At 39.7% G+C, this 18,021-nt stretch overlaps 1 protein-coding gene across 2 annotated transcripts in view; it reads right to left on the bottom strand.

The window, feature by feature from the left end:
• KCNQ3 (potassium voltage-gated channel subfamily Q member 3) overlaps positions 1–18,021 on the bottom strand; it is a 211,255-nt gene that overhangs the window by 13,512 nt on the left and 179,722 nt on the right. Inside the window, exons 3-10 of one of the 2 annotated variants that reach the window (XM_065831534.1) lie at positions 17,796–17,922; positions 15,903–16,075; positions 13,800–13,955; positions 12,483–12,593; positions 11,170–11,265; positions 9,723–9,817; positions 8,018–8,044; positions 4,200–4,256 (exon numbers count right to left, since the gene is read on the bottom strand). In XM_065831534.1, coding sequence (XP_065687606.1) covers positions 4,200–4,256; positions 8,018–8,044; positions 9,723–9,817; positions 11,170–11,265; positions 12,483–12,593; positions 13,800–13,955; positions 15,903–16,075; positions 17,796–17,922 — 842 coding nt within the window. The remainder of the gene's footprint in view (positions 1–4,199; positions 4,257–8,017; positions 8,045–9,722; positions 9,818–11,169; positions 11,266–12,482; positions 12,594–13,799; positions 13,956–15,902; positions 16,076–17,795; positions 17,923–18,021) is intronic. The other variant, XM_065831536.1, reaches the window with a different exon arrangement.

The raw sequence follows: 18,021 nt of genomic DNA, 5'->3' as shown, positions 1-18,021 counted from the left end.
CTTGTAAGATCTTCAATGTGAAGAAAAAAAGAGCAGTAAAGCATGCTTGGTATGAGGATGATCTTTGTAGACTGAAGGAGACTGTGAAATAAGCTACAAGAAGGAAGAAACTGAAGTAGTTTTAGGATTAGTGGATCTATTAGGTGATAATAAAATGAAGATGTATTTCCCTAGGTCTGAAAAAAAAAGGTATGTACAACCAGAGATCAGCTTTTCTTGGTGGGGGATTAGCAGGTCACCAATGATAAATGAATCGTAAATGAAAGGGAGACTGTAGTCCACCTATTTTTCAGGATTTCAAGAGTGAACGACTTCCTTCAAGAGCTTCTGGAAGGACTTTCCAGGATAAGAAAGAAGTTCCTAGAAGGATGAAATCTAGCAGTGAAACTCAGGCGATTTCCAATGATGAGATGATTTCCTCAAGGGCAAGAAGTGATCACATACTACATATTGGCTTCTAGTAACATATTAAACGTCACAAGATTTGGTTTAGTAACACTACAGAGAAGCTCTCAAGAGAAGAATTTGTTTAAGGCAGAGAACTTGAACAACAAAGCAGAAAAATAAGTGAGAGAGAGGATTTCTGGTTTTTTATAAAAAGTAGTTTAATACTCTATTAGAAGAATATAGTTGTCGTTACATGTAGCCTCTCACTTTCTCTCCAGAAACTTCCATAGTCCTTCAAAACACATATCCAGCTCTCTCAAAATTTGTCCCCCAAAACTCCTGTAATAACTGCCTTCCTTACCAAAAGAAAAAGAGGCATAAAGTGCATTGCAAGGATCTGCTGGGATCAGACCCACAGGAAAGGATCAGTATCAGTTTAGAAATAAACTGTTGTCCCAAGACTGTTCCTTGAGCATCTTGGGTTCAGGAGCTAAAACTCATCTGATCTGTCTTAAGTTATTCAAAAAGTTGAATGTCTTATCTAAGGTTAATCTTTAGACCCCTGTCTATAGTCAGTGGAAGTTAGCAGCCTATAGAGTAAAGTTCAGCTTCATTTTACTCCAGGATGAGTTTAAAGCTGGGGAAACTTGTCTCTTGTTACTGACTACAGAAAGATCCCAATGAGAAATCATTTAAAAAGCAGGTCTCTAGTCTAAGCTAAAGTTAGCTAAACTGAAGTCTTCCACATCAATTGAATCCTGATGATTAACCCTTAAAGTAACATTGAGATTCATAACAGTACATTTATGCAATAAATATAGACAATTGTATTCATATCCAGGCAGCCAGAGCAGTAGACTCATCAGAAAATAATTCATCAGCTTCACATAATAAAATACAACAGTATGTTGTATACAAAACAAAATAAAACAAAACCCAAGCTTCTTTCCAGATAATGACTAGCTGTCATCAGAGAAAAAATGGACTTTATTCTCATTTCCAAGCCATGAAATCTGGGTCTGCTGGGGTTTTTGTTTTCATTGTGCTTTTTAAAAAGACTTAGGAAGCATTTGTTCTCATGACACAATCTCCTTCCATAAACCAGCATGCGCATGGCTCAGTCTCCGAGTATGAAGCATGCGCAGATCACATCATCCTTCATGAGAGCGGTTAGGACAGTGGTTCCCACCCACAGGTTCATGTACTGCTGCTTGTCTTTCAGACTCCTCCTACTGATGCCGGTTGCTCTTCCTCCCCTTGGGACAGCCATCCCACTTCATTTGGCTTCCTCACATTCAATAAAGTGTGATTCCTGACTTCCAGCACAATTCCAAAAAATGGGAGGATTCAAATGCATCCCAAACATGCTGATAAAAGTGCTGAGTATTTTCTTGGACTAGCTTGGATACATTGTCATTACTTGTCTTGCATGCTATTTCATCCTTTTCCTTGTGGTGGAATAAAAATTTTCCTAACACCTTTGTCTTTGAAGCAGAGTCCCAGCACTAGAACACCTTAATTCTGAGGTAGATACAGACTGCCATAAAAAGAGGGAGGCAGAAGCAGTGCAGACAGTTTGGCTGGAAAGCTTCCTGGCTAAAGAACCATTCAGCTCCCAGATTCTTTCTCCCCAAGAGCAGTGGGAATTATTTGCAAGCATCTGAGAGATGAATATGGTGGCTGGATATATCAGAGATGGCTGACTTCTGCAGCAGATGTTTTTTTTTACCTTTGCTCAGAATAAAGAGTGGGAACCACTGAACTAGAGATACTTTTTCCAGAAAGAGTCATGCAAGGAAATAATGTAGTTACATCCCATCATGCAAACCAGGTACTCTCCTCTCTGTGCTTTGGCTAGTATTGGAGTTTCATAAACAAATGATACATGTATGAGAAGAAAAATAATGAATTAATGCTAACATTGAAACAAACACAGCCCTTTTCCATGCATTTACCACTTTCACCTAACAAGGAGTAAAAATAATCAGGTATTTTTCCATATTTTTCCAGTTTAGCTAATCATTAAATTCAGTTGTTCTCAAGCAACCGGTAGTAAAAGGCAGTCATATTTATTCCAATATTTTACTACATTATCAGCTGTACTTATATGGATGAACTTAGCTTTGGGCAAGAAAACATTCTGAATGAGATTTCCAGAAGTATTCTCTTTTGAACTACTCCCAGTAGAAATTAGCATGAAACTAATATTATGAGGACAGCCATAAATCCTGCACTGAATACCTTTAGCTGATCTTGGAAAGCTGATGTGTTTTCTTAATATAAACCAAGGTGCATTCTGCACTTCCAAAGTACTTCTGAACTTTGGACAATCAACTTACCCTTCTAAGGAAATCAGGTGACATTCTTTTCTATAGAGAAGAACTAACAAAAATGTTCAGTCTCAAAATAATTGACTAACTTCTTGACAACTAATGTCTTAATTTAAAAAGCCACTTTGCACCCTGAATCTTGAGGTCTAAATTTGCAGATTTCTGATGTCTGAGGTGGAAACACCCTCTTTAGCCAAACAATTTCCACACACTTTGGTGCTGTATGTCCTCATTGTTATTTAGTTGTAGTCATGACTCTAAATCCAAACTCACCTACCATCCAGATTATTTGCCCAGAAATATGTACACAGGTCCTAAACTGAGCTCAGCTTTTATGCCCTTCAGAAAGAGAAAGAACCCTTATGCACACTAAAGGCCTTTGCTTGACCCATCTTCTCATCCACACTTTCTAAAGTGATTGGAAATGGGTAAAAAAAAGCAATGGGAAACACATCCATGGGGAGAATAATCCAAGTTCAATTATTTATGAAAACAGGATGGATATCTTTCACCAATGGATACAGCCAGCAACGTAGATAGAAACCATATGGATGTTGACCCAATCTTTACTTTGCAGTGAATGTATCTCCATGTATCACCCACTAGAAAACAAACCAAACTAAAAAAACCCATGTCTCTTGACTATTTTTCATGGGCTAATCATCCAGTGAAAAAATTGAGTGTTTCACTAGCAGCTCTCCAGAAGCTGAAGAGCTCACACTAGGAAAGCTGAGTTGTGTGTTGATGATTTCACGTTTGTGGAATGAAGTGAGAATGAGAACAATGAGCTAAAGTTGAATGACAGCAAGATGTTTGTGTGGAATAGAAGAAAATGCTTGACAGTTTAGTCAAAATATTAGTATTTCTGATGATGTGTCTTTCAAATTCCTGAAATGTTACAAATTATTTCTGTGTTTCTTTGCAGGAAGATAAAGTTCTTGCTGTACATCTTAGATCACAGTTCAGCAAGGTATTTAAGCATGTCACTAACTTTATTCAGGTGATCAAAAGCATCCACTTGTTTTCCATTTGCTGAACCAAAACCTGCAAATACCCACACAGAGATGTTGTCCCACTGAACTGAAATGCAAAGTGACTTGCATGAATTTGTGTTGGCAAGGTTGGGGCTGCATAAGGAATGGCATTTAACTCTTATGATATATTCTTCTTACAGTAAATTTCTAAATGATTTGCAGAGCAGGTATCATTCCCATTCTATGAAAACAGAGAAAAACATTTGTTTCTAAGCAGATCATTGGTAGAGTCAGGATTATATCCCATGTTTTCTGAACAGCAGAACAATGAACTATCTGAAAGGACATGCAACTTTTTTTATGCTTAAATAACTTTTCAGTCTTACCTCCCACTACTTTTTACAGTGATTAGATTAATTACTGTAGTAAAAACAGAAAGTGCAGGCAGAGAATGGCATGCAAGAAATATGAAAAGAGTAAGGCTCAATTGTTACTTGAATGTATATACCTAAGTTTTCTCGTGAGGCTTGATCCAAGGAATGACTCCCTACTAAAAATGACATTACTGTAAAGTGAAGAAAAGTTATTAAGATGAGACGTTAATGATTACTCATGAAAAGCTCTATGAAAAAGAATGGGAATAGCCTTTCATTTGTAGTTAATGTAGTGTTCAGATCAGAGTGGCTTTTTCCCTCTTCTTGTTTTGGGCAGATGCATTAAGAAGAAATGCTGACAGTGAAATTTTCCACCTTGCAAAATATGATTTCATTTTCATTATACTCTTACTGCTTGCAATACAAAAATGCACCACGTTATATGCATTCTTTCGTACTCTTATAATAGGAAGGACTAGTACTGATTCTGCACTTAGAAAAATCTAACCAGCTTTCTAATGGCAGGGAAATATTATTCATCTTGTAGAGATAAGGAAACAGGGATAAATGACTTTTCTACAATCACATAATAGTAGATCTAGGAATGAACATGCTCTCCTGATGTCCAGTTCTACAGGTGGACCAAGCTGATTAGGAGCAAGATGCTAGAAGAAAGTTCAAAATCCTTTGCTAAAGTGACTGTACATACAAATGATTCAAAATACTTCAATAGGTTGAAATCCATGAAACATCTGCTAACAACAGTGCTGAAAAATCAGTTCCACTATTCCTGCCTCAAACACAGACATAAAAAGTTGGTCCAAAATACACAATATGTCCATCAAACAAAGGCCCATCCTAAAGGTTGGGATATACAGGTGAAGCACTGCTGAGTGATTCGCTGCATTCCAGTAGAAATAAGCTTTAACATTTTTCTCATAGATCTTCCCTCTTGGGAGCTAAACAGATGAAAAGCCTTTGCAATACATACAGAAGAGCAATTGCTATCTGAGATTTTACATACTGGCAGTTTAAGGCATAGATTAAGGAAGAAAAAGCCAGTGGCATCTCTGGTATGAAGTCAGTCAACTCCCCACCAGTGAGCAACGAACAGCACAGTCCCAGTTCCTCCTACTTTTGGGGACTATAAAGGGCATGTAGGGAAAATGCTCTTAACAGCATCATATGTACCGCTTTACTGCTTTCATGACCTAGTTTACTGTCTAGCTCAAGGGGATCCAGCATGCTCTTCATCATATCTCACATCTTCACAGTTGTAGTTTAAAGGGAGCTTTCCACAAAAGTGTGATGAGCCTTGGGCTGCTGCCACACTTTTATTTGCTTTCTACTACCCCAAGTCCTTCCCTGAATCCTTGCCTTGGGATCCAACTTCTGAAATGGTCTCTTCCATTCTGTTGTCTCTCCTGTGTTTTTCCCAAGTGGTCTGAGGGGCTGCATCTGTCTGTGACCTTGTAATGATGACAGCTCCTGCTTCCAAGCAGGGAACCTAGAAGAATCTGTCACAGAGTTTGACTCTGCCACTGTGAAGTTCCTAAACAGCTTTTGCACCACAGAACAGAAACCTTGTTGCTTAAACCATTATCCATCCTTGAATTTTCAAACAGTCAGGCCTCATTTTTAGTTTATTAACCAGTTAAATGTTCTGACTCTTCTGGGGAAGCTTTGGACCAATTATTCTCTTTCCTTTTTCAACCACTGTTCAGACAATGCAGTTTATTACTACGTCTTTTCCATTAAGTACTTAACTGATGCAAGAACCTAGAGACTGAGTGCACTTATGGGCTGCTCTCTCCACTAGGACCATATTCCCTTATTGCTCATTTATTTAAATACAGCCTTAAATGTGGGATGCAGTGGAGTGCGAGTAATACTTTCTGTGCTAAATCACTGCAGGAGGAAGATAATTTTTTTCTTTTTTTTTCCTTTTTTTATTTTTTTTTTAATTATCTGGTCTGTAAATAAAGAGTTTTATGAGAGAAGGGAGGTGAGACTGTCAAAACAACCAGATTTTATGGCTCAGTCCCATGTCTACTGAAGTCAGTGGATGCTCCCACAAGTACCATCATTTGTCTGTTTACCTGGAGGGTTTCCAAACCCTCTTATTCAATCCTTATTTCCATAAACACATTCTTACTAACAGGAAGACTCCAATACAGGTTTACTGATGATTTTGCTGGAGGGTTTTACATATGTAACAACATAAAAGCGAGATATATCCAACCAGAGTGAGGGGCCCTGGGACTACAGTTTTAAAGATTTGGAGCTGTGAGTCATACTTTTCAGTTTTTAATCTAGCACGTCAAGATTACATGATTCCTTTTACTGGTCTGAAAGATAAAGCAACTCAGAAGCTGCTCCACAAACTGTTTTGACACTGCACGTGCAGGAGCTTCTCTCGGGGGGCTGTAACAAACAGCAAACTGCAGCAATCATTCACTTGCCTAATTTTAATCTGCTGCTGTATCTAAGTCAGAACACGTTTTGGCTCAAGGTATGAAGTTACATACGCAAAAGGATTGAATCTCCTAAGCTTCCTCCTACATATTAAAGGCCAAAATTCAGTGTCTGCCAACCCTGGAGATGGCTAAAATCTCTAGACATCTACAAGAATGGAACTGAGCTTGCTCATCACTGCTTAGCCCAAGCAGTGTCGTGGATGGATAGTAGTTCAGGTTCATGAGAGTTCACAAAATAGGTAACTCTCATCCAGACAGTCTTTGAAGAGGACCAGTGTAGCTCATGATGATGGTGGCAGGAGGTGGAAATCATATTTTCCTAATAATTTGACACTGCAACACTTGTCTGTACTGTAAGAAAACTTGGGATGGGTTTTTATTTTCTGTTTAGAGGAGGTTTGAACCCCAAATTCATGGGAGAACAAGAGTGAATCTGTTTTTTTCAGCTTCCTATATCGAAGCTGTCATGTGTTGTATGAAATGTTTAAAGAACAAGAAGAAAAAGAGAACTCTGAATCAGGCCAGGTGCTGGAACCGAGACCTGTCCTCTGACTAATAGTTTTCAAATTTTGCTACTGTTCTTGCCCTTTTTCTCTGTGCTGTACATGGGGATGCAAATAGAAATAGCTTCAGTGTGAATCTGCAAAACTATTTGTCCTTTAATTGGCATTGACTTTCATTGTGGGTGAACCATTGATAGCAGTTTAGCATTAAGTATTTCACATTTTTGACCTAAGATGTTGAATTATTTTATATGCTTTTGAATCTTCAACTTAGCTGGAGGGGCTTATGAATATATTATTTTCATTTGAGACCTTGCAGGTTGACTGACAAAGACCACTCTGTTGTAGTCTTCAGTGACTGACCAGTATTAGGTTTGATGGCTTTTTCATTCTCTTTGCTTGTAAACTCCCCCAAGTAGCTGGGTATTTCCTCATCTGTTTCAGCAGGGGTGGGACCAAGGCCTCAACACCAATGTAGCTTTTTTAGTACTGCCAGACAGATTGACTATCCTGCTGATCCATCTTAGCCTTCCATCTTTGTATTTATCGCCATGAAATCTTTGCACATGGTGAATCGACTTGATTCCTTTCCCTGCAACGTTAGTCTGTGCAGGACGGTTGAGCAATAACATGAAACAGAACTTTGAATTCATCCCAGAACAATGTGGATGCTAGACCTTAGCTCTATGACATGGATCAGAAATCTAGACCATGATTAATAATTACAAACAATAAAGCTGTTTACATACAATCAGCAAGCAACACTCTCTGTACAATTAGCATTTCAGCTGTGTTGTTAAATTGGGAAAAAAGCAAGAAATTAGGAAATGGATTGGTTAATCAGTTTTGATGGCTACCTGTGGTGTTAGTAGCGTGTTTTTGTTAACAGCTCATGAATCCACAAAGAACCATTTAACCTGCATCCTCCAATAACTGGATTAAAACAAGGCTATGATAATGGCAGCTACATACCTGGCAGTACCATCCAATTGCTCTTTCCTTTTATAGAAGAGAGGAAGCATTACAAGAAAGCAAGGAGAGAAAAATTACATAAATTCAGTAGATTTTTTAAAAATAGAATTGCTAATCTAGTGCTAATGGTTTATACCTCTTTTGTTCTGTGACTGTAACTGACAGCAGAATAAAAGCCACATTTTCAACCAAAATAAAGCAAAGAAAGTGATATAGGTTCCTGAAAACAGCCTTTGCTGCTTAGACTGGCAATCCAGTCTTTGGTGAGCAGTGAACTCCCTTGCCCTCTCTGCCAGGTCTTTATTTGCAAAACACCTATTAAATTTCAGTTTGCATTTGAATCACAGAATAACCTACATACAATGAACAAGCTTGAAATCACAGTAATCAGTCTAGACTCCAGGCAAGCCTGAGAACTATTCTCTAAACAAAACCTGAGGTCAAAAAAAATCTAGAAATCACTCTACGATGGATAATGTGGAAATAGAAGGGATAAAGAAAAGGGAAGGTACTGAGCCTTAATTAAATGCTTGTTGTGTTTTTTCTTAGAGATTTCTTTTTTGGCCTATGTGAAACCAATCCTAAAGAAATATATTGTGAATTTAAAAAAAAAAAAAAAAGAGGAAAAGTTAATATTTGTAATTGATGAAGGCAGGAGCCTGAAATGTTTATTCAAGTCAGTTTTGAGCAACAGCTGGAGCTGCAGTATTAGCTCATTGCACACGACTTACATGTGGAGACTGTTTGAGTTGAGCAGTAGTTTAAGGGTACTTTTTTCAGACTGAAAGTTTAAAGCATAAACTTGGATATGTAATGCACATTATTGGAAACTGATAGTCTATAGCTGAAAGTCTTGGCTTTCTTAGTGCCAACATTTTAAAAAGTGAAGATCTCAAGGTGAGGAAAGCACCTGTTTGACAGGCAAGGAAAGTGAGGATCAGACAGACTCACACCTGTAAAGATAGGAGTGTCCATGAAGTCTGAATGTCTTTATATATGGAAAGCTTCCACTGAACTTGAAAGTGTTTATTAAAATAAAACCATGACCCCCAGCTGCCTAACAAAGTTTTCTTGTGAACCTCCAGTTAATAGTTTCGGTGAGAGACAGTTTAAAGTGTGCTTTGGCTGTGCTCCACTGAATTAACCCCTAGAGTAATTGGTATTGCCAAAAAACAAGCATTTAACAGGCATTAATTATCTTCACATGCCATGGCCACCCCTGTCAATAACACTGTTCTCAGGCCAGTTGAGTTAAAGAGAGAAGAATAAGAATTTGAAGCATAGCCTGTCTCTTAAAACTCACAACTGCATCATAAAGGGTGTAAGAAGCACAGATGCCTGTGAAATCCAGGGCTAAAACTTTATCAGGATCAAAATTACAGATGGAGAAATTGAGATTTCCAGGACAATAAACCCCAGAGTCTTACAAAGGGAAGCTGATGCTGAAGCAACCTTCTCTTTTGTTTAATGCCAAAATGAGAGTTCCTGATGGAGTTATCCATGTGCCCTTAATCTATCCCACAAGGGGAAAGGAGAAGAAATGGATCCAGAAGCCAAAAAACATGTTTTTCACTCTCCCTCAGAAAGTTAACAGGCAACCCTCTGCCACCTACAAAAGCCTCGTTGATATATATGAAGTCTATGTATCCTCTCCTGACTTATATTTCACATAAAATGATGATGGAGAAGTGGATAATGCACTTACCTGAAAAATGGAAATGACACAATTGATTCATAAAACCTCCAGGTAGCAACCAGATCAATCCTGTTGGGGTTAGTAGCATAGTATCTCCAGGCAGCCTGAATTAGAAGGGAGAGGAAATCATTAGTGTGAGGTAAGCAGCCAGGTTGTTTCAAAGAACATAATGCACCTGAATGACTATTTGGAAATTAACTACTAATCAGCCATACCAAATAAGTGTCACTGTATGGTGAAATTATTTACACTAGATTATGATCTGGGAGGGCTATTAAAGGAGACAGGACATGAGAAAGAACCACTGACATCAACAAGACATCATATTTGGTTAAACTGGTTTTGTTCTCTTGTCTGGTATGTCTATGAGAGTTTCAAGCACTGCTGGACTTATCCAATATTTCTGGAAGTGCTTAAGCTAGTTTACTCTCTAATGTACCATCAGAGGAAATTTTACTGTGCAAATTTCTGGTTCAGCACTGAGATCTAATCAAAATTCTCTAAGCACATACCTAAGAAATTACTGTAGCTAAATTAGCTACCCACGAAGTATAGATGCTTCAATTTAAAAGGTGAGTTCAATTCACCACTCATCCCTGCACCCACTTCTGTTTGCCAAGGAGCATTTTGAAAGAGAACAGCATGATAGGCCCCTCAGCCTGTTTCTCCTGAGGACTGGTTTGGTCCTGAGCACTCCTGAGAACCAACACTTCCATCTGATACCACAGAAACTTTCTCTGTGCCACTGTGGAAACAATGCCATTTGCTTCACTGCTGTCAGGTCGTGCTCCACACCCACTAAGAGCAACTCCTGTCAAATTTGTCAGCCCTGGGGCTAGTAATTTTAATCTTAATTTTCTGAATTTGTAACAAAGGCCATAACTGAAGCCCAAGTGAGCTAAGGAGTCTCTTTGCATTGAATCCTCTGATTATCCAGTAACATACCAGAAGATTCAGGGTGTGTTTCAGTTTTTACAGACCACACATGCTGTTTATGTTGTTTGCCTGGACTGAAACAGTCACTGCCTATTGTGTTACTTCTATTGCTGTTTCATAGCAATAACAACATCACTTTGCATATAAAATCACTCTCTCCAGGGAACTGACAAAACCTGGATTTTGGAAAGAATATGTTTTTCACAGCTTGTTTTCTGTGATTTTGTGGCACCAATGCAGGAGCTTGTTGGTCTCCAGAAACTGCAGATGAGACCCTTTCTTCTAAAGACACTGCTCTTCTAAAAGATGGTCTGGGAATTGAAAGATTCCTCAAAAACTGCAAGGACCACCGGATTATCTAGCTCAATGTGAAAAAAACTGACTCTTTTACAAATATAGCTTCTCATGTCCTGAATAGGAAATGAGAATTTCGGCAGAGGGGAAGTGAGAGTCTTTGTTAACATGACGTAGCAGTCTTCATACACAACACTTTTCAAGGATGGGATAAGTGGTTGCAAACCTGAATGAGTTCGGCTGCTGGCTTTCTTCTTTTCTCAAAATGTTTTTGACGATGTTGTTCCTGGACCTTCAATGCCAGCCCTGAGCCCAAAATGCCCTGAAAACATAGAGTGATGCAAGACATTAGACATTTCTTACTCAGAAAAAAATGGATTAATGATGAGAAGAAACAGGTCTGTAGGTGGAGATGGATAGATATGTCAGTACAGCATGTCTTTCCCATTGCTCCACTCATGAGACACGAGATTTTAGCCTGTCAAGGGCTACAGTCAACACCAAAGCCTTTTATGGTCCTCAAGCAGCTTCTTCAATGCCTACTGCCTTTCCAAGCTGGAGGTGTCCGGGTGGTCCATTACTTTTCACCCGGGGTAGACTGAAACTGTGCTTCTATGGTAAAAAAGCTATGATACCCATACTCTGGATCTGGGTGTGTGGGACTTCCCATCCTCTGTGAAATTCTTTACAAGTCTCAGTCTAAAGGAAATGTATCCTAAACTCTGGACTTGGATGGTTTCTGTTGCTGTTTGGCTCATGTCACTCAGATCTTGACTCGTTCTTACCCGAGGACTTTGCAGACAAGGCAAATATTTGGCCCATATAACACAAGAGAATAAATACACTTTCAAAAGCAATTTAGAGATCATTTCTTAAGCAGTCAGAGTAGGATTAACCTGGCTAGATCAAAAATACCTATACTGTCACCTGCTATATAAATTGCCTTTCATTTTAGTAGGAAGAAATAGCACTTCAATGATGGTGTCAAAGATCTCCTCTAGGAAGAAAGAGAAACAGGTGAGATGAAATGTTCTGTAGAGCTGCACTGGTTAAAAAGGACAACCACTGGTCTGTAATGATCACTCAAATGTAGATCTCTAGTTTGCAAATGTTTAAAACTGGGTAATATGGGCCCAACCCTAATTGTTAAACAATGGCCCCCAAATCCTTTAAAAATACATTTTGTGTGGCTATGTCAACACCAGTAAACTAACCCAGGCCAGGATATAGGTTCAGGAACTGCCCTGTGATTTCCCAGACTGTTCACTTGCTGGATTAATTTTGATGTGTGCCAATTAGCACTGTCTCAGACAATGCCCACATATGATTCAAGGAACATTGGGGTGACAATATTCCCAATAGTTTCTATGGAAAGCTAGGAAGAAAAGAGTTTGATTTATTTGTGTAGAATAGCTCAAGTGTTTGAATTACTACTTAAAAAGGGATTTTGAGTATACTGAGAATGTTGATCATTCCACCTTCTTTTTACAAGCACAGAGCATTGGCCTGTGGCTAGCAGAGGAGGGGGAAGGTACTTACTGCAGGAAGAGCAAAGAAAGACACTCCAATGAGAGAAAACGTAGCCGCAATCAGTCGTCCCTCCCATGTTTTGGGGGTCTTGTCACCATATCCAATCGTGGCGAGGGTGATCTGTGGGTAGAACGACCACAACATCCCGTAAGTAAAACAAAGCCAGCAGTTCTGCTTTAAATGTTGCCATGAAACCTGGATAACTCACTTAGCTCTATGGGTGTTCACGCACAGCTTCTTAAAAGAGGATTTTGACAATGGGTTAACCGATTTTTTTTTTTAATGGCATGATAGTCCAGAAGCATTGCACCAGGGACAGTGGATTTAGTCTTAAAACAGCTGTCTCTCTAGGATGTCTTTGTTGAAAGGGAACTCCATGTCATGTTGCATGCAGAGTGCTATTCCTGCCCATCATTAGTGCACAGTTAGGAACGGGACTTGCTGATTAACAGCTTACAGAGCTTTAACAACAAATCAGGACTACTCCCTGAAGTCAAGACTGAGGTCCCAGTCTTTGTAAAGCAAAGGTGACTTTGTGAAAACTTACTCCTTTGCTGCAGAATTGCTAATTTCCAACTGTGTACATTTTCTCACCAGTAAGACTTTACCTGAATGTCCTGTTAGACAAGGATATGAAAATATCCAGGTGTTCCATGCAACACTTAGGATCTTTTGATAAATAAAGATGAGAGGGAAAGAGGGATCTCACCATTTAGGAGTGAACTGCATTAATAAAAAATATACTGCTGAATTTTATAATAGTCACAGAATGATATAGGCTGACCTAACTGTTGGTAGTAAAGCAACATGAATTCTGTCTACCAGGTGGCAGGCATATTTTGTGATCACCTGAACAGTGGCACAAACCAGTTACTCATCTCTTCATCAGAAGAGACAAGAACAGATATATTAAAAGTCCCTCTAGCTCAGTACCACCAATGGGATGTTTCTTGGGGAATGCATGTAAGACATAAGATCCCAGAGACATTTTTGTCTTGTTAAATTTAATCCCATTAAACATTGCCTAATGCTCCAATCTATCTAGATCACTCTGCAAGGCCCCTTGTTGCTTAAGAGAGTCAACAGCACCTTCCAGTCTGGCCAGCTCTGGTTTAAGCACCTCAGGGTCTTTGTCTGAAAAAAAATCAACAGAGATAAGCATCTGGTAATTGGTTGTAAGGACATCCCTGCTTTGGTAATGTTATATCAGTAACATGTTCCTCACACAAATTTAGCAGCACTTATACTGTAATCCCTAACATAAATACTTTATCTCTTCTTGGATATAAAGTTTTTAAGAATGGGGTAAGGTATTTTTTGACTCACCAGCCCCCACCACAGCGCATCTGCATAGGTTTCAAATTCTTCCTTCATCTCCACCCCGTTAGCATCCTTTTCAGGAACATCTTTTTCAACCAGATAAACAAGAAACGAGGATAGGATGAGTGTCAGGAACCCGATGTACCAAGCAGTGATAAGTTCCTGCAAGATAAACAGGTGGACAATGGAGGGACTGAACATAGTCTCAATACAGTGGCAGAGTAAACACCAGGAGAAGACAGAAGCACTAAGGATAACAGCAAAGCTGCCTATGACCAGGCCAGCTCAGCACTTGCTGGGAAATAATGCAGAGATTTACAAGAATTAGGCCTTACAGGGCATCTTCCTTAGGAAAAGCTTGGAGCAATCTGCAGTTGTAGTGGAATAAAGCTGGGTTAAGGGCTTAGCTGCACCCATGGCCCAGGGTGCTGCAGGACTCTGGCTCTGACCTTGACTCTTCCCATTCCTGCTGCCCCAAGGCTTGGTCAATCTTGGCAGTCAAATCATCAGCTCTGCCCTCTCCCTACCTCCAGAGAGCTAAGGCTGCGGGATGCAGTTCCTTCTCTTTAGGCATATGAAAGCAGGTATCACCAGGAATTATGTTTTCACCATTAACTGGTGTGATGAGAACAGACCTTGAAAATCACCTGTGTGAAAACAAAACCTGAGCTCCCTTATTTTAGAGACTGACTAAAGTGGAGTGTATGGCTACTCTCACTGAGGTGGGAGATCAGCAACCCAAGTTAAAATCCAAGCAATGTCTGACACAAAGCAGAAACATTGTTGATGAATATCTTGAAAAGTGGGTAAAAAAAATCAATAATCCACTTTCTTTCATTTTCTGAGAACTGCATTTGAAGCGGAAAAACAAAAAAGCTGTAGCTGAGAATTTCATAATTGAGTTAAGTCAACTTTCTTGGCTAATTTCTGTACTGCAACCACAGAAGGAAATTTATTGGTTAACCTTGTTATCAAAATCATTTCTTTAGTGAAGCAAAGTTCTTAGGGAAGAAGTTCTTCAGTGAGGCAAAGTTCTCACAACCCCTTCTTATCTCCCTCAGTCAGCTGAGGTCCAAAGGAGATAGTGGGGAATCAAACAAGGAACCTTTGAATGAAATCCTACACAATGAAGCCTTGAAAAATTTCTAAATAGTGTCTTTGGCTCATAGACCTCTTCTATGATCTTAGTTTGCTGAGAAACATTTTTGACATGTTACCTGCCTCACAGTACGTTTATATGGGGAAGAAACAGAAGTTGATGTGAAATGAAGCAGGGTGGGTAACCTTATCAGCCACTACGAGGAAGTGAAGTCTAATTATGCTTTGCCAACTGGCATTTTAATTTTCAAAAACCCCTAAAATGTCAAGAATGTCATTCATGGATAAGAAAAAGCAGCACATAGCACAGAGTATATGCAGTTTTTCTACACCCAGCGCAGATAAGAGATCTCACCTAGAGGATTTTTATGGAGATAGTTTTTGACTTGCAGTAATGTTTGGTGGCAATGCAAGAACACAAAGTATCTGTCTGGTGTGAGACAGGGTGTGTCCGACTATAACATCAAGTTAGACTGAGTAAAGATGATTTTAGAAATTTTGCCTGTCAGGGTTTACATTGTGTACAGCTTTGCATAGTCTGACCCATGCTTCCAAAGAGAAATTGTATCAGTAGCTCCCTCCAAAACCACACTTCTGCTAACCAGTCTCTTTTCACTCCTCCAGAGTTCTGTTCCACCTGTTGATCAGGTAAGCCTGAGAAGCCACTACAAATGTGTCGCAACTACAGAGGCGTTTCTATCAAAGATTTCAACATACTTCACTATTGAAGGGATGTCACCGCTCTCTTCAGTCTAAAGGCAAAATTCCTGTTGTGATGACTGTGTGAATCAACATTCTCATCGCTTCCCAGCACCACTATCGGGTAGGGAAAGGTAAAACTAGGGGCAAAAATGGTTTAGAGAATGGAAGAGGGAATAAAGTCGAAAGGATAAACCATTGCTTGAACTACTGGCATAAGCACAAGGCATTGTTGTACCTGTGCATCCCCTCTCCTGCCTTTCAACACCTCTTCTCCAAGCCCCAGTTAAGCCCTGAAGGTTCTTTACTTACTTTGCTATGCGCACAAATGGCTGATCCCAAAAGTTTCCATGTACCGCCCCGCCTGTCCATTCGGAGCATCCGCAGGATCTGAAGGAAGCGGAGGCTTCTGAGGGATGTGGCCAGAACATTGCCTTGGTTCCCAACAGCAACCACCGGCACTGAAGCAATCAGCACAAAGATATCTGCAAGATGAAAAGAACAATGCCTGCTAACAAAAGCAGTCCCATCACCTGCTTCTTAATCCCATCTGGTTGTGCTGCAAATTTCCCTGGGCAAATTGTAAAACTGCTTGAAAATGCCTTCTCTTGCCAATTAAACAGATCTCTGCACCTGCTGCACAGTCGGCATCATGCACAGAACCCACGAGGGAGACTCATAATCTGTGCACAGATCAACGCTCTGGACTTGAGGCACTGGCTGAGCCAGTTTAGGGATGCACAGAAACAGTGCTGACAGAAAAAACAGCCCTAAATTAATCTGTCCACAGGAACATCATTTTGAAGGCAGACTTATAGGTCAGCAGATAAGAAATTCAATTTTGATGGTGCATCTAGTATTGTTTTTCTTTTGGCTGAGTTTTCCCATTAAAATCTCAAAGCCAGTACTATTTTCTGTAAGTGCCCATGGTGCTAATTTGCTGATCAGCTGAGGAAGTCTGAAATGTAAGTTACATTGCTTCTTGTTTTCTGTTTGTTTTCCCTTGTTTCCCCCTACATACAAAAGCAAGAAGCACTTCCAAAGAGGGGTTTCAAACATTGTCTAGGCATTCACTCTTCACATGGTGTTCATATTGTATTTCCAACCAAAAACAGTGGCACTGGATGAGTTTCAGATTCATTCACTTTCAATCATTCTCAAAACAAATTTGTGCCAGTGACAACCAACAGATTATATTAATAAATCAAATGGAATCTTTTCTGTTCTTTACCTATATATCCATGAAGATTAATTCTCAGAAGTGAGATGACACTTTTAATGAGAAGATATGAGACAGTCAATCCCACTTGCTTAGCCTTTACAATGCTAGTAGTAATACAAGAAGTCTTTATACAACAGTAGCACCCGAAGGAGAATCACCAAATTGAGGACAGCAAAGACAGACAATGAAAATTTGTTACAATTTTGTCTACCATTTAAACCCACAAGATGAACAAAAGGAGGGAGAGGGATGAGGGTGACAGGTATTCATATAGCTGCAGCATCATGGCTCCCCATAGTGCTATGTGCTGTGCAAATGAAGAACAAAAAGCAGTGCTTGGCCTGGAGACCATCAAAATAAACCAGAGAGTCCTGGATACAGTGAATGTGGATGTGCATGACAGGTGCTCAGGGTGCAGTGAACTCCTAAGTGGTGGCTAGTTGGATTGTGGACATAATGGAGAGTTTTAGGATGGGATTCAAACATGAATAATGAGTAGTTTTATGATAGTTGTTGGCAATGACTTCCAAGCCTGAAAGATAACATAGGTGAAATCACAAAGATACTTGTTTACAAATGCAGACCAACATGACAAATGTAAAACACAGCATTTGGATATGAAAGTGTTCTGGGAAAGATCCCACAGCAGTGGGATCTGAAGTGGTTTGGAACTGAAGGCAGAAGCAGTGTATTTGGGGATGAGCTTAATAAAAATGCAGTGACACTCAGGACGAGAAAAATCTCTTTGAAAAGGATCTATTTCTTTTTTCACTGTCCAGCCACCCAACTGTGTCTTGAATGAATCGTTTTTACTGGCTACTTCAAATACCAACTCCAAGCAGGACACAGCTCTTAGCACGAAGGGCAGATCTGATTCCAGTGTTCTTTGTGCTGCCATTCACTGGTTCTTGGACAACCCCCCAGACTGACTCAGAGGGAAAAGGACTTAATGTGGAAAACAGCAGTAGAGAGAATGTGCCTACCCAGCATGCATAAAGGCTTCCTGGCAAATTTGAGTCTCCCCCTCCATCCTTTGTAGCGACAGCAACACCCAGCAGCCCAGATTCTTAAGGCAAACTCTGCTCCAAAGATGAAAATGGCAAAAGTTTCCTGTAACAAAGACATAAACTACATTGTTAGACTTGTAACAAGTTCTGCGATAATTCTGGACACAAGGATATAGCTGAAGGAAAGAGATGAGGTGCAAGG

The sequence above is a fragment of the Patagioenas fasciata genome, chromosome 2 (assembly GCF_037038585.1).
Source record: "Patagioenas fasciata isolate bPatFas1 chromosome 2, bPatFas1.hap1, whole genome shotgun sequence".
NCBI lineage: Eukaryota > Metazoa > Chordata > Aves > Columbiformes > Columbidae > Patagioenas > Patagioenas fasciata.
This window is presented reverse-complemented; position numbering and strand designations above follow the sequence as displayed.